Below are 17,151 nucleotides of genomic sequence, written 5' to 3'. Positions count from 1 at the left end.
TTTTTTTTTTCCCCTTCTTCTGGTTCAACCTTACAGATTGATTTAGTTTTACTAGTTTAATTTTCGGCTCCTCTGGCTAAACTGAATTTCAACTCAGGCCTCAGAAAGAGAACACATAGTGTGCCTTACTACTTAATATCTAAACATAGAAAATTTGTATTTCTTGGTCTGGAGAGAATAGTCTGGGTCAGTACCATCAGGCAGGAGGAACTTGATCAAATGAAAATAGTGTAGGATTAGTGCATTTAGCAAAATCATGTGCTGGAGAGATGATTTTGTACCAGGAAATCTAAATAAAGTCTCTGAATTTTGCCTGTGGTAGAAACCATAATGCATTTAGTTTAGTCTCATTCCTGAGGTTAGGATGCATTGAAAACAGTAAAGATTTCACTTGAAGCTATTTTGTCGGGATAAAAGTATACACTGCTTTGTAATAAAAACATACACACTATTTAATATGCAATACCTGAACATCAGTGAGGATGAACTAACTTCTGTTCCTGGAACTCTTTAAAGTATTCAAATCAATGTATTTATCAACCCTTGCAGTTTAAAAGCATATGCCTGGTATGCAGAAAAACAGTTTGTCTGGCAGATAGGGATGATAATGCTTACCTCATTTGTAAAATTCCTTGTTGAGAAGGGCTATGAAAATGCTACTGAAGAGCCACTCAGTCGGTTTCAATCTGGTTTTAAAAAAAAATGTAAACAAAAAAAGACTAGTCAAATAATGTGTGTTCAATTGTTAAACCTTTAAATCTGTGTAATGTGATATATTACTTGAAGATGAGATGGAAAACCATGAGGAAGCTTGGGTAACATGGTATCAGAATTCTGAAATACTGGAGATCTGATCAGTAGCATGGCTTTAACGTGAAATATCTATTGACAAATAGGAAATTTTTCCAAAAGGATATTTATTAATATAATTTAAACAAATCTCCACAGCTTCATAGTGTTGTTCCTCTGCTGATTAAGGTAATTTTGAAATGTACACATCACTTTTATCTGATCAGATACCACCAAGCTTAAATAGATTATGGCTAGGGTCAGTGGAAAACTGTTTGTGGAATTATTTTTACTGGCAATAAATCCTCTATTGTTTCATAAAATTTTTAGCATCTACTGTTTGTGCAAAAACTTTATTTTCTGTGGTTCTGACTGGTAACAACTAAAGGCCTGAATCAGTTTAGAAAAAATACAGTTCTTTCCATGCCCTGAAAAGCTGCAGTAGTTCCATGGCTTTTGGATTTTTGTGATAAGATAGATGAGTTGGCCTTTTTATATATCCTATTTTCTTTGATACACAAATTCAAGCCATGCTTATCTACTGGAGGAAGAGCCCATATAAATAAACCATGCTCACCCTGTGGACCACTCTGATTCTGCAGATGTTTTCATAAGTCTTCAGCTACTATACATCAAATTGTTTATTTGACTTAAAGAATTTGTTTTCATCCGTGTATGACCCCAGAACTGAGTTGGGGGCATCTTTATCAATCTAATTAAGAGAAGATTGTAACATAAGGGGAAGGAAGGGAAATAAAAACTGTGATAGATAGATAGGAAGTAAAATATTTTTTTGGTCACCATATCCTCCTTCCCAAATGTGCCATCAATTCCTTTAGATTTTGAAGAAAATAATCTTTAGCTCATAGTCTCTAGTACTTTGTCTGACTAGCCATCTGTTCTGATATTGGCTAAGGATTTGATGAGTATCTACTGAAATTTTTATCTGACATTTTGCTCTCTTGACATGGTGTCATCAGTTGTCCAAAGTCGTACTTACATGCATGTAGGAACTCTTTGAACATGTGCACTGAAAACCTGTGTACATGCGTATAGCCGTAACACATGTGATGACAGTGCTATATGTCAGTTCCACTCAGGTACTAAGCTTGAAAGAACGTTCCATAATGTCAAGCATTCTGTAAGTTGCAGCTGTATGGGAGGAACCTTATTAGTCAATGTGGAGATTATTTTTTTAAATTGGTCAAATCCCACTGCTCTTTGGATGAGATAAATCTGAATAGCAGAGGAAGGAAGGTACCAACTAGGGAGTGAAAGCAAGAGCGGAATCTGGGTCTAAGAATGGAGTTGACTAGAATGGGAGTATGCAGTGGTGTTGTAACTGTGTCAGTCCCAGGATATTAGACAAGGTAGGTGAGTTAATATCTTTTATTGGACCAACTTCCGTGGGTGAGGGAGACAAGCTTTCGACCTTACACAGAGTTATTTTTGACCTGAAGGAAAGCTCTGTGTAAGCTTGAAAGCTTGTCTCCCTCACCAACAGCAGCTGGTCCAGTAAAAGATATTAACTTGCCAACCTTGTCTCTCTAGAGCAGGAGTGGCGTTTGTTGGGGGTTAGCACCAGGGTGGCTGTTTCTTTTTTTTTAAATCAAGCAAAGTGGGAATGGAGAATGTGGTGTAAAAGCAACCTTTCTGTTGTCTGTTTTGAAGAATTAAATCTGGCTATTTAGGGTTAGTGTTCTAAGCTTTAGACTTGTCTAAAAAATAAAATACTTCTAAACTTATACTGATAACTATTGTAATAACTGTGCACTTTATTTGTGCCATGGAGTGTGCTGCAGCATGACTTCAGAACTGAGGAAGGCTCCCACAGTGCAATTTAAATATAGTCACAGCACACCTGAAATAGCTATGGCCATATCCATTTAAGCTATTTATTTCTAGTGGGTTTTTTCCTATGGAATAAAATAGATACCTGCAGATTTAGCAGTCTTTGTCATATCCCTGTTTGAGAAACAGCATGTTCTTGGAGAATCCAATTCTGTGTACAAATCAAAAACTGTTGATTTCCAAGTCTGACTCTGCCAGTGGCTTATGGTTTTGGGCAAGTCACTATAACTCTCTTCCTCAGTTTCCCCAAATAAAAATGGAGATACTTTCTGTACCTCATGTGGGTCAGAACTAAGGTTTGTATATCACTTTGAACAATTCTGTGTACCATATATACTAGTTCATAAGCTGAATATTTTTGGTAAAGTGACGCATCAAAAAGAGGGGTCAGCTTATAAACGAGTCTACACCAAAATTTGATTATTTTAAACTCTATGGAGTTCATTGAATTGAATATCTAATACGTTGTGGTTTTGTTTACGTGGAGCATTCACAGGCACGGAGTCCCTTGGCTCCCAGTGGCTGTGGTTTGCAGTTCCTAGCCAATGGGAGTTGCACCACTTCCTGCAGGTCTCATTGGCTGGGAACTGCAAACCGTGGACACTGGGAGCTGAGGGGCTCCTTGCCTGTGAACACTCCATGTAAACAAAATGTCCAGGACTGCTAGAGGCTTAGCCTAATGGGCCAGGAGCCAAAGTTTGCCAACCCCTGAAATACAGGGTCGGCTTATGAAAGGGTCATACAGTTTCTGCTATTTTTACTTAACCATCTTGGGGGGTCGACTTATAAACAAACGGGCTAATGAACAAGTATATATGGTAAGTACTGAATATTTATTGTTTGACTGCAATAATTATACTTGGCACTCATTACACATCTCAAAGCCACTTATGAGCATATTTTCCATTTCACAGATGGGAAAACTAAGGCACAGAACAGTAAATGACTTGTCACCATGAGTTAGTGGCAATGCTAGAAACAAAATGCGGTCACCTATTTCCGAGTTTGCTATCATACCCATTGTAACATGCTTCAGTTCTACAGGCAGGGACAAGAGAAGTGTCAGGGACAAGGCAGGGACAAGAGTATGCCAGAACATACTCTATTCTGCATAGTGATACAGTGAATTGGTAAGAAAATACTTATCCAAAATGTCGAACTCTGTCATAGTGGGCTTAAGTTTTAGATGTGTATGGCTACTAAACTTTGCATCATGTTGGCTTATTAATTGTGAGTTTACTTTGAAAGTAGGTTTTTAATCCCATTTAACCTAGAAATTTCCCAAATACTGTTGTTTAAACTCTTTAATTTCTTTAATTTTAGCAAGATGAATATCATATGGTTCATCTAGTGTGTACTTCACGGACTCCCCCAAGTTCTCCAAAACCGAGCATCAGTTCCATGTGTCATGGAGCATCGACATCTGGCAGCAGCTCAGTGAGTTTTTTGTTTTTTTGAGACATGGAGTGCAGATTTTCTCATTTGATCATGGTCTTTTTCATCAGCACTTACTATTAGTTTTTAAAACCTGATTGTAAAACAATACAATCAAAGTGCAAAATGTGGTGTAAAAACAACCTTATGTAAATTGTCTGTTTTGTACAATTAAATTTGGGTGTTCAAGGGCAGTGCTTCAAATAGTAAAATGGTAATAGAAAAAACATATGACCCACGTTCTGGTAACTGTAACAATTCTAAAATCTCTGTAGTGTTCTTTAGAAGATGAAATTTGTGACTTCAAAACTGCTATGTATTTTATATTTAAAAAATCCTTCTTTTCTGGGGTGCGCTCAGGCCTCCAGCCAGCCTATAGCTTCTCCAGCTGAATGTGGGGGTGTGTGTGTGTGTGGATACTCAGGGCTCCTCTGAGTGGGGGGAGGGAGGCAGCAGGAGGTTGGGGTGCAGGAGGGTAGCATTGGGGGCTCAGGGCAGTGGGTTAGGGTGTGGGATGTGGCAGGGAGCTCAGGGCAGGGGATTGGGGTGCGGCAGGGGGCTCAGGGCAGGGGTCAGGGTGCAGGGTATGGCAGGAGGTCAGGGTGTGGCAGGGGGCTCAGTGCAGTGGATTGGGGTGCAGGAGGGGTGTGGCACGAGGGTCGGGGTGCAGGGTGCAGCAAGGGGCTCAGGGCAGGGGATTTGACTGCAGGAGGGGTTCGGGGGGCGGGCTCCGGCACACACTGGGGCCAGAGCAGGCTCCCTGCCTGTCTGTCCTGCCTCTGCGCCACTCCGGGAAGCGGAAGGAACGTGGGGGAGGAGAGGCGCAGGGGTGTGTGTTGCTGTTGCTTCAGGCACCGCACCCAGCAGCTCCCATTGGCCAGGAACGGGGAACCGCAGCCAATGGGAGGTGCTGGGGGTGGTGCCTGAAGCAACACCCCCCCCCCCCGCGCGCCTCTCCTCCCGGACGTTCCTTCCGCTTCCCAGAGTGGCGCGGAGGCAGGACAAACAGGCAGGGAGCCTGCTCTGCCCCAGGTGCACGCACCAGGCCAGAGCCGCTCTAGATGAATGCAGAGGGAGGGCAGGGGGGCCGCGAGGACCTCACGGGCTGCAGAAAATAACATCAGCCTGCGAGCCACGTGTTTGAGACCTCTGGTCTATACCATATAAAATTAATGAGACTTTAGACAGCACACATAAGAACATGCCTTTAATGCAATATATAGAAATATTGAGTCCCCCTATAAGTGTGGTGAAAATATTAAAGGAAACTATTTTATTTTAAGAATTCAGAACATTCTGGATCAACAACTCCATCACCCACAAGCCAAGAATCTTTATCTACATCTGTAAACTCTATCTCAGATGGAGTGAGGCATCGTAACCTTCCGCAAGCACAAAGCAATCCTGTGCAGAGCCACCAGTTCCCATATTTAATGCAAGGGTAAGTGAATTTGAAGTAATCCTCAACATCGTGGCATAGTGCTGTTTACAATACGTATTTTTGCTGTAGATACCTCCTTTTCATTTTTTAGGTTTTTAGTTGAAATTATGGTTACTCCATAGTCTATGGTGGAATGACTTGTAATTAATATTATGATTTTCAAAATTCCTGTAATCAATCTTTATGTATCAAAGAATGTATCTTCTTTGATTATCTAAAAGTAAGTAAGCATTATCAGTGCTGCTTTCCATACTATTTCGTTTTCTGTCCTACCCTCGTACACTTTGCCTCTTCTGCTGATGCTCTCTTACTTTTGGGTGGTGTGGCTGATATGCCCATTTGTGGTTGAAGCACAAGCAAATAAATCCACTAAACATCTGATGGTTTTTTCCCTCATCGCTTGTATTTTAATCAACAAGACTAGCTAACGTTAAATTCATACAAGAACAATGTTGACTCTTAATTTTTTATGGCATACACACATACAGAGAAGTAGTTTGACACTTGGCTCCTAGTCCACATTGGATTGAACTGTAGAAGTAGTTCATGGATATCCTGGATAACAGATATAAGAGGCTGCCTTGTATTGGTGTGCAACATAACCTGACAGACTACCTTCAGGTTCTGCTAGGAGGAAAAAAATCTACTTTGTAATATGGTAGGAAAATTTATGTATTATGTTGCACTGTGAACATTTATTCCTTGGGTAAATAGTGACACACTTGCCTTTGAGGAAACTGGGTGAGTTTAGCTCATTCTCAAGGTAACGTGGTATGTTCATCATACTCAGAGGATTTTCTTATAAATCTTTTATTTGTGGCGTGGGGGGAGGTGTCTGGGGGAAGGTTGGATAAATCCAGCTTTTCACATGAACTTGCCATACAGGGCATAAACATTTCACCCGCGTGCAATCTAGATAAATGATGAGCTGGACCATTTGTCCCTCTCACTTGCAGACTGACACTGCGAAGTCCAGGTGACTTGGAATGCACTGTTATAGAAAAGTAGGCTTGGTATGTTAATACCTAGAGGCATGGGTAAGGGGTCAGTTAAAGTGAACTGTAAAAAGTTTTTTTGATGCTTTCTCTAGAGAATAATTAAATGGAACTTAGTCAGGTTGACCCATATTTTTTTTAAAAAAAAATCTTTAGCTGTGAGTTACTGGACACCAGACTCAGTAATCGCTGAGTGATTATTTCATGCCAGTATCAATCTTATCTGCTGTCTTTGTGTAGACAGCAGTCCTCTTCATGACCTTCTTAATGACTTGGGTTAATTTGCAGCTGTTAGCCCCTCTGTTTTTTTTCCTAGAGAGAGCAGAGTCTAAGGGTACGTCTACACTGCACGATTATTTCGAATTAGCTTAAACCGATATTACAAAACAGATCTAATAAAATCGGTTTAGCGCGTCCACAGTGGGATCCCGAATCGATTGTTTGCGTCCATGGTTCCAAAGCTACCATCGATTTCAGGAGCGTGCACTGTGTAGCTCGTTCCTCAGCTATCCCATAGTTCCCACTTCCGTGTTGAGAGCACAGTGCCTGATGGGGCAGAAAACACTGCCCCGGGTGGTTGCTGGGTTACAGCCTCCACCCTCCCTTTGTGAAGCGCACAGACCCTTTGGCGCCTTTTTCGCGGAGTGCATTGAGCAAACGCCAATAGCACAGCAATCTTTTCCTTTTTTTTTTCACGTGCTGTGGTGGGGAAATAAACTGAGAGCTGTTCCCTGAACCACGCCAGACACTGTGTTTGACTCAGACTGGAGCTCAGCCAAGAATGCAAAATAATTACATTCAGAGACTGCTGTGGACTGTGGGAAAGCTGGAGTCCCTCAGTACCCTCCCTCCTCCCTTCATGAGCGTCCATTTGAGTCTCTGGCTTCCCGTTACGCTTGTCACACAGCGCTGATGTATCCTGGAGTTTTTTATTCACCACGCTTTGCATATTCGTGTTCTGTAACGGAGCGTGCACTACAACAGATTTGTCTTTCATACAGCGATCAGACCTAGTATCTCCCGTACGGTCTATGCTGGAGCTTTTTTTCGATTTCAAACTGTCATTGCCAGCCGTGCTGATCAGAGGCTCCACGAGCTGGGCAAGCAGGAAATGTAATTCAAAAGTTCGCGGGGCTTTTCCTGTTTACTCCTGCTCCGCTGCATTTCGAGTTCAGATTGCTGTCCAGAGCGGTCAGTGCTGCACTCTGGGATGCGCCGCCGGAGGCCATAACGTCGATTTCCGTCCACATGAACCCATCCGAGTTATCACTATCGAATTTAGGCTACATCCTCTCGCTGGGAGGCTCCTCTCAGTTACCGAAAATCGATTTAAGGAGCCGTTTAACTCGATATTAATGACGACGTCGTTGTGAACGGATTACAGCGTTAATCGTTTGAATAAGTATCGTCTCCATATAAACCGATTTAAAGTCGCAGTGTAGACCTGGCCTAGACTCTCAATTGATTACAGTTTTCTGAATGACAAGGGGGATCGATGTCCACAGGACTGAGGGAGGCGGAGACTGAGGAATATGAGAGGTTCAAAGCTTTGTTATCCTCCGTTTTGTGGATGCCAGCATCAGCTTATATTTCGTGTCAGAAGTCACACAGATGTTAGTTGGACAAAAGGGGAGTGAAGAGGGAGATCTGAGTCATGGCATAGATAACATGCTACTGCTACATGTACATAGTTATCAAGACCTGTTACTACTAGGCTAGACCCTCTCACCTATACCCCTTATTTCTATGGCTATGTAGTCATAAGATAAATTTGTCTCATAAATAGTTTTATTGTCTTTTAATAAATTCCAAGACAAAACATGATTTAGGTAAATGGAACAACATATTTTAAAAAAGAGTACCCTTGTACACTTATTACAAAAGTATTTTGTTGGAAATATTTGTGATTTCATTACCGGGTTGCTTACCTAAAATGAGACTAGTATCTTGAATAGCACAATATTTTCTCCACTGCAAATATCTCTCCAAATTTTATCTGCAGACAGAACTACCTGGGAAAAACATCAGTGATCATCTTGCAGATACAGACAGGCCAAGGAAATCCAACTTAGAAATGAAAATGTCTGTTTGCAATGTTATGGACACAGACAACCCTTTCTTAAAACTTCCTAAGAATTCCAGATTCTTCCCACAAAAAATAATCTTCTCTAGTTTCATTCATCTGAGCACACCCTCTGTTTGTAAGCCCTTCTCAATCTGAACTCCATCACTTAGGCAATGTCCGCACTGGCTGCAGTTCGTACTACCAGATGTGATTGCCGCATTTCTTCCCCCCCCCCCGCACATGATCGCTGGCTGTAACTGCCCCATGTGAATGGTGCTGACATAACCTATGGGAATTATTACAGTGGTGTGTGCACTGCAAGTTGACGCTAACAAATGTCCTGTGTTGAAGTGTTAGGACCTATTGTAGACAAACTTCCAATACTAGTGCTGGTAAGTTTAAGGTTGCGGGTTTGGTTTTTCTAATAGTAGCTTTTTGAGGTTAGCTCAGGAATGTATAAACAAGGTTTACGTACTACACTACGGTATAAATTTCCCGATTTACATAAACATGGTTTATTATAAACAGATAGTAGAAGTCAGGATTGCACACGGCCACGTCACTCGTAGGCACATATATTCCGCTGTGTGTGCTACTCCATGGTTCCGAGGAGCTATCAGGCCTATCTCAATTTCAGAGTGTTGCACACTGTGTTGGTAAGCATCCGTAGTATCCCACTAGCTTATCGCGTCTCCTCGTCGCCTTCTCGCCGCTTCTTGGATTGCGTGGGTTGAAGCCAGTGTGCCTTGACTGTGGCAAAAATACAGTTTCACGTCGTCTTGGTTTGTGGTCTGGGTACAGCCTACCCATCCCTAAGTGAAACAGCGGACACAACCGTTTCACGCCTTTTTTCCTGCGTGAACTGTGCAGACGCATAGCACAGCAGGCATGGACCCTGCTCAGATCAGACAGTGTGATCAGGTGATACGTTGTAAAACTCGTCGCTGCCCTCGTGGTGGCATGTCTTGTGTTAGAGACATGAACTGCTATCAAGAGAGCGAGATGTTGGCTGGGTGCCAAGGCTGCCTGGATACGGGCAGCGTAGGCGACGAGAGTGATGAGGACAGGGGATCTGAATTCTCCTCCAAGCACGTAGCGGCCCCCCGCTTTGGAGGTCCTGCTGGTTAAGCGTTGGTCACGCCAGTTGTGATAGCACGCATGAATCTTGTGATCTTGGCCCGGGGAAACAAGCACAGACTGGTGGCGATCTATAGTTGCAGGCATGGACGAGTTGGACGATTGGCGGGCTGTTGAATCGCATACGTAAGCGCACTTTCAGTGGAACTTGTGACTTGGCTTCCCCTTGCCCTGAACGCCAGATCTACCAAATGAGCGAGCAGCTCCTCACAGTGGAGTACAAAGCTGAGTGGCCTAATCCCTTTGGAAGCCTGCAACGTCAGACAGCTACCGGTCAGTTCTGGTGAATCAATTTGGAGTGTGGGCACAATTTCTATTGTGTGGGCTGCTGTGATGCAAATTGTGCCCAAGCATCAACGTAAGGTGGCATGTAAGCAGGTTGTGACTCTTAGGAAACATCGGCATATAGTAAGTGGCTGTGGATGCAAATGGCCACTTCCCTACCGTTCGGGGTGTCTTGGTGGGTGCGATGATGAGAACCCAATCCCTATCCTGTGGCTACTTGGACGACACCAGGGCCACTGGGCATCTAACGCTGAACGGTCTTCCAGGTGGCTAGACTTGATCACAAGGACGGGTTTCCAAATTCTTTGGTTCTGTTTTTCACCGAGTCTCAAGTCCATGGTGGGTCATTACACTCGCCCGAAGCACTGCTCTGTAGTAGCCTCACAAGGGAATTGTTTCGCAACAGAAATCCTCTGGGTTGATGCCATATACTTGTGGAATAACAGACACCCTATGCTGGTCATGAACTCCAGGCGCCGGCGGTCGCGTCAGGAAGCACGTGTCTGTTAACTGCTCAGAAGGTTTACGTGTCCCAGCCAGAACTAAAGGATGGTAAATGCCGTTTATGTATCGGGGATTACTACCAGCCTACCATGACACGTTGATGCAACGAATTATCATTGAACCAGTACACAATCTTGGCTAACAGTAGGTAACGAGATGCAGCTGGTTGCACTACCAAGGCCTGATGCAAGTCGCCTCCAATAATGTGCGAGTAGAATGTGCATTTGGACTGTTTAAGGACTCGGCTGGCGCACATTACTGCACCTCGCTCAGACCTTCATTGTCCAATACCAATGTCCCCTTATGTATTGGTGCTTGCGAAATGTGTGCTTTTACGATTCCCTGTGAGATTCAAGGGGGACTTTATGCCTGGGTGGGAGAGCGTGAGGCAAATCACTGGCCGACCTCGATTCCGCGAGGCCAGACATCGGCAGTTCGAAGAGAACGCCGGGGAAGGCTATGCCGCATATTGAGAGCTTTGAAAATGAGTTTTTGGCGCAGGCCAGGCGATGGTACGTCGGTTGTGACTGCTTGTTTTTTCCCTTTGATAACTACTCCCCCCCCTTGAGTGAACTCATTCCCTGTAAGCTAACCCCCCCCCCTTCAAATAGGCTTGCTTAGGACATAATAAAGTAGTCCCTATACGTTGAAATCATGTATTCTTTATTAAAAGGTCCATTTAACAAGAGGGACGAGAACTGACAAGGTTAGCCTGAGTTTGTGGTTTGAGAGGAAGGGATAGGAGGGAAGGAAAAAGCCACTTAAAATCATTTCATGTATGACTCAGCTTTTGGTTGGGCTTCACGAGGGGGTTGAGTGAGGCGGCAGTGCACAAGCTATCCCCCAACGCGTTCTTAAACGTTGGGTGAGGAAGTATGGAATCATGTAAAGTACTAAGGGATGATGACACGGGCTGCAGCCAACTCGTTGACCTCGCCTGTCACTTCCTAGAGCGCCACCAGACATTGAGGGATGTCAGTGTTGTCATCGCACGCTGGAGCCCAGCGGTGTCATCCCGGCCACCCGCTTACATTTCCTTGGACCTACACCTCCATCTCGAGCATCCCTCCTGCTCACGTACGATCCTTATGTACATCTACACTGGCCTTTCCATGACGTTTTTGCACGTGCTGCAGATAGATTAGTCTTCACTAATCTTCCATGATTTTGTAGAGAACATATCAGTCTCTGTTCCCTTGCTATCCTTCCCCGTTATCTGAGCGTCGCTTCGGCGACTGAGTTAGGAGGCTTGAAAAATGTTCGCTGCATGGGAGGGAGGACAAGAAGGTTAGAGATAGTTTAAAAAGATACAGTTTTAGCGCAAACAGATGGCGTTATACTCTTTCACAGTGAACTAACACTATTTCACCTTACACGTGGCGACTTACGTGATTTCAAGTACAACGGTACGACATTTTGCATCTTAATTGATTCTTCGTCGTAGAGTGCCTGGGCTGGTGTTTACAGATCTTCACAGACGCGGTCCAGGCATCAGAATTGCATGCGCCCATGGTAAAGCCATTGTCTTTTTTGGCTTCTTGAGCCTTCCCCTCTCCATTGGCAGAAGACCCAGCCCCCCCTCCCAATTCTCTGGCATGATCGCTTCTCCCCCCCCCCTCTCTCCCACAGCTGATCCAGCTGTTGGTCTGGCTATCCATGGGAAGTCTACTGCTAATCTACCCCCCTTCCACTCTCACGCGATCGCCCCACCGCGTCGATGCTGGAGCTGGGAAGATTTCCATGCTCTAGCCAAACGCCCTGTTAGGAATAAGCTCCATCCTTTTCCTATCCCCCTCCCCTGCTTGCGAGTACATCGCAGTGGAGGAGGCTTCTTTCTAGTAAGCACAGGTCAATCACCTTGTAGAAGGAAGGCCATCTCTGTCTCCCTTAAATTCCGTGAATTCAACCAGGTTGTACGGCTGGATGAAGCATTTGAATCACTCTGGCTGAGGATAAGCAAGAGGAGTAAAGACATGGGCAAGTATTGAATGCCGTCAATCAACCTGGGACCATACACGAGCATGCATTTGTCATCTGCATGATAAAAGCGATTACTTGCTACTATGCAGTGGCATGGTAAAAGTGTCTTACATCGGACGAACAAGCTGCCTTGCCCAGAAACTTCTGCCAAGGCTTTGGACAGTACCTTCCAGGAGGGCGCTTCATGGGATTTCCCCTAGGAGGATTTCCACCCATCCCCAGACTTGGTAACAAACGTGTTTCCGGTAATTTACACTGGACCGCGATGCATCCCAAGCCTCTGGGACAAATCCAATCATTAAAAAACGCTTTGGCTCTATTAAAACCATTGTTTTATATTTTACAAAGGTATCCAGTCACCAAGGTCGGTTTCATGGCCCTTCACTGATCTGGCGCTAGTGCGGTTGGGAGGGCTCGGAGTGGTAAGTCCATCTTAGGGTCATGAAAAAGAATACCTGACATGTAATGAGGGCTGATGGAGCTCATCGTGTGCTGTCTGCAAAAGCTTGTCCTCTCTTCCTCGTTCTCTCCTCCCTTCCCAGTCCACGTTGATCCTCAGGCATGGACTGAGGATTCCCCCCACCATGGAATCCTAAGGACATGGCGGGCAGATAGTGTGGCGCAGGCCCCCGTATAAATGTAGCTTGCAGTGCTCAGTGTACGCCATTTTAAGCGACATGTTGTGTGGCCACTAGCCCCAGAACCTTCCGTGTCTCGTTTCTTGGTTTCTACTGGTATAGTGCTTGAATCCTGGGGTCACTTCACTTTTCACTCGCAGCTGCTTGAGGTCTTCTGGCTAGTGGCGTGTTGTCACTCCTTGGCCTATGGAAACTTTTTTATCGAAAGTTATTTTTCATTTTCGGTCGATTTTCGGATAACGGGGGTTGCTCTCTAGCTACTCTGGCAAGTTCCCTCGCTTCTCATCTACCAGGCTAGTCCCGATTTCCAGAGAAGTTACCTCCCCGATAGGTCAAAGGGTCGTGCTGGATGCTCTTTTCTGCTTCTCAGGAGACTGCATAGATAGCTGCTGATGGTATGATTGTTCTTTCATTGCGTGGGCTAACCAGGATATCTTGTGTTGACTTGAGAGGTCCCTCTCAGTTTTGAGTTTTTGGCTACTTCTCTCTTTTTGTTGCCTGCTCATGAGCCCTTCTCTCCGTTTGTGTTGTGAGAGAAGATGAGCCTCTCCAAACTCAAGACTGACCTGGGCCCCAGTGTCTAATCATGACGTCATAATACCGAGATTTCTGCCTTTGAGGTAGATACATCTTTTGTGCTTGGTCGTTGTCTCTCGTGAGCCACGCTGGGCGCACGCTGCGCAGTGCGCTGACTCTAAGATCGAGTCCTTTCTCCCTGCCTTGTCTGTTCAGGTCACTGGATCGGAAAATCTTGCTCGTTGTGGGTGTTTCCGAGACGCGCGGAGAGAGCCAGTCACCCCCACGCAAAGGATATCCGGCTCGGTAGTTGCGTATGCCGGCCCTACAATCTTCCTACTGCGTTTAATCCTCGTGTCCCACAAGGTGACTTTCACCCCTACGGCTTCATTCATTGTCTCATAGCCGCTACTGATTCTTTCTCAGATGTGGTAGTTATGGAGCTTCCTGACATAGGCAGCCTCCATATAGAAGAGGTGTCCGGTAATGTCGTCCGCTCCCATTCCAGGGTGATATCGTTTTAGATGTGGAATTGACTGTAGTGCTATACCGGACTATTAGCAGATCTGAAGATTCGGGTTTTAATATACGATATGGCTACAAGGTTCCAGGCGAATGTACTACGCAATCGATCTCGCATCTTGCCTCGCATATGAGCCTCGCGCTCCCAATCTCAGAGTCTAAAGGCAGATGCTTTCTCTTCTGCTTGTGCAACATCGCTTTTCTCTTGTGTTATCCTACGTGAAGCGATATTTATAAGTGCGTGTTATGTGAAGTTACAACACCCTCTAACGCCTCGTGATGCTACAGGAATATATAGATAGCATGATTTAGAGACGATAATATCGAAATGATTAGCATGATAGGACGCTGCAGATTAATCATGTGTATAGATGGCTTTCTGTTGCAGATTTGCAGCTTTATGTAGATCTTAAGCGACTGATTGTAGCCAGATATAGACGCAGTGACTCTCTAGATGGAGCAAGGACGACTTGGTATGAGATGTGTTGTGTATAGCTATGAGCTCGTGTTGGCGGTATCCTACGGTCGAGTACGGTAGCTAGATTCGGTTTTTTTTTTCATCACTTGGGAGATATGTATTGGGTCAAGCTATGTAGACTAGTAATATCTTGTTGTGATGTCTGATAGTGTGGGTACTAGTAGCTTGATTATCCTCACTTAGACTTCATTTAAGACCAAAGAATATGTATACTAATAGATTTTTCACCCCACTGAAGAACAGGTCCGTGTGCTGGATGACTCCCTCCCTTCTTTCCCATAACTTCTTTCAGGTGTTAGAGGTTCCTACACAGCTATCTCTAATTCACTCTCGAGAACGGGACATCGTGTCTCATGTTCTTGTATAATTTTGTTGTTTAACGACACTTTCTGCCATGCATTGATATCTTAAACTGGAACGTTGCGTGCACGCTCGTGTTTTTGCACCCATCTTGTCGCATGGTGACTCAGAAATTATCAAAAATCTGTTCTTTCCGGCCCTTCGAGGGAAGTGGACGATTCTTTGATTAGCTCTCTTTGGCTAGTCAGCTTAGCCAGTCCGTGTGGTTTGATCCAATTGTCTTAAACTGGCAAGAGGATAGTTAGACTGGATTTCAGATTTTGATTATAGGCTCGCACGTCAGTTGCTATATCATCTAGAACTGCACGCCGTGTTAGAGTTTCTCTGACGTGATAAATAGAAAATAGGTGAGAAACCTCATACGCGACACTATCTCAGTGTAGATTTTGACATATGGTTAGTTAGTGTGCTGTAATCATAGTGTGTGCGCAGATTCTCTTGTGCTCCTCTTGGCGATATAACCCCTCGTGCCCAGTGAGTCAGATATATAATTTAATGTGCTTATTGCAAATATGTTCAGTTTAGGCATCTGTAGTGGAAACATGACAAAGCATAGTGTGGGTTAGGGATCACTGCTCAATACATATCAGTATTAACAGTTCTGTCGCCATTCCGTCTTTGATCTATCTTCTGTTGCACTCATCTGAGTACGATTATATCTGTTGCCCTTTACCTCTTCTCCCTCCTATATGTCCGAAGTGGTGTCTGTTTTTTATTTATTTCAAAGATAGTCCGCTTTCTATATAATCTGGTGGCTTCACAATAAATTTTTTCTAGGAGATTGGTGATGTATGAGGAAGTTTAAATTGTTCGTTGAGCTGGGTGTGCTCTCAAATTTACAGCAAACATCATCTTTTCGCCCTCTCATAGGCTCAGTACTCCCATTGTAGCCCGACGATTTTCACCTGCATCATGTTGAGAGAGTAGAAGAGGTTGTAGATGTGGTTTATTTAATCAAACCTCATTACAAGCAAGTGTTTATATTGTGTTTTTTTTTTTTTCGATGCGCTTCCTATGTTATTCACTGTTTTATTTGTAACGGCCTGTCTATGGTTGTGCATTCACGCCTGGTTCATGCTGTCTGGGTGTCAGCCACTTAAACCTGAGAGTGTCATGACTCAGAATGTATTGTTTCTTAAGCCGAGGTATATTTAGCCGATTAATTCTCTAAAGATAGAAGGGGGTGCGTCGCTCGTGTGCTAACTCTCTGCCAATATTGTTCCAGTAACAAGAATTGTTCTACCTCTCTCTAAGATTTACCAGGTTATGTCACTAGGGTTACACAGCGGCTTCATTGCTGAGGTACAAGCAAGACAGGGGAGAGGAAAGCATAGTAATATAAGATCTCTTGCTCCCATAAATACCTGACTCTCCAGTATTTTGGCCAATACCTCATCTGGCAGTCTTCGCTTGGTTCTTTTATCACAGCAGAGAGAGAAGCTGACTCTTGTGTCTGTACATTTCATAATTGTGCCTTTTTCCTATCTCTTGTTTGGTCTCGAGTGCTTCTGGGGATTTTGTAGCATTCCCCAGAGCAGATGTATATCTACTGTAGTAGGAGAAGATCCCCCATACTTAAGGAAATGAGAAGTTTATACATAATATCATCCATCACAATCTTCCTTCTCATTAATTAATGTCGACTCCTATTGTATCTCTATGCTGTCATATCTCTGGCTAAGGTCTGAGTGGATATCTCTTTAAACTGGGGTAAAACAATTTTACTCGCCAACTCAGTGTGTGTGATTCCCTTTACCAGCGATATGAATGATTAGTTAGTGGGCCGGGTAATTGCGCATTATAGCTTCGTGTAGAATCTTGATACTTGCCATTCCTTTGGATCTGAACTAAACATTTATTTTGGTCAATTAATCTGCATTGCATATGATGCGGTTCCCTCTAGACTACTTCAATTTTGCGCCTGGATAGCAATATATAATCGAAAACACCTAGTGGCTCTTAGTGTAGTGGAATGCCAATTGGGAATCGTATCTAAGAACATATAGTTGTGAGCTCGTCTTTGGTTCCTCTAGAGGTACTCTCAATTCAGCTGCCTAAAAGGTAGAAATTCCTTTTATTCTTCTCATTGCGTCGTAATCTTAACTAGTAGATATCACCGTCTATGGCACTTTTCTCATGTATTCAGAGATAAACTC

General features: G+C 44.0%; 1 protein-coding gene across 2 annotated transcripts in view; it reads left to right on the top strand.

Annotated features, from left to right (window-relative positions):
* Positions 1-17,151, top strand: part of HERPUD2 (HERPUD family member 2) — a 47,457-nt gene that overhangs the window by 14,540 nt on the left and 15,766 nt on the right. For both annotated transcript variants that reach the window (XM_032785459.2, XM_075062587.1), the window contains 2 exons: positions 3,964-4,077; positions 5,358-5,515. In XM_032785459.2, the coding sequence (XP_032641350.1) occupies positions 3,964-4,077; positions 5,358-5,515 (272 nt within the window). The remainder of the gene's footprint in view (positions 1-3,963; positions 4,078-5,357; positions 5,516-17,151) is intronic.

The sequence above is a fragment of the Chelonoidis abingdonii genome, chromosome 2, assembly GCF_003597395.2.
Source record: "Chelonoidis abingdonii isolate Lonesome George chromosome 2, CheloAbing_2.0, whole genome shotgun sequence".
Lineage (NCBI taxonomy): Eukaryota > Metazoa > Chordata > Testudines > Testudinidae > Chelonoidis > Chelonoidis abingdonii.
Note: the sequence above shows the minus strand (reverse complement) of the source record. Positions and strands in the feature narration are given on the sequence as shown.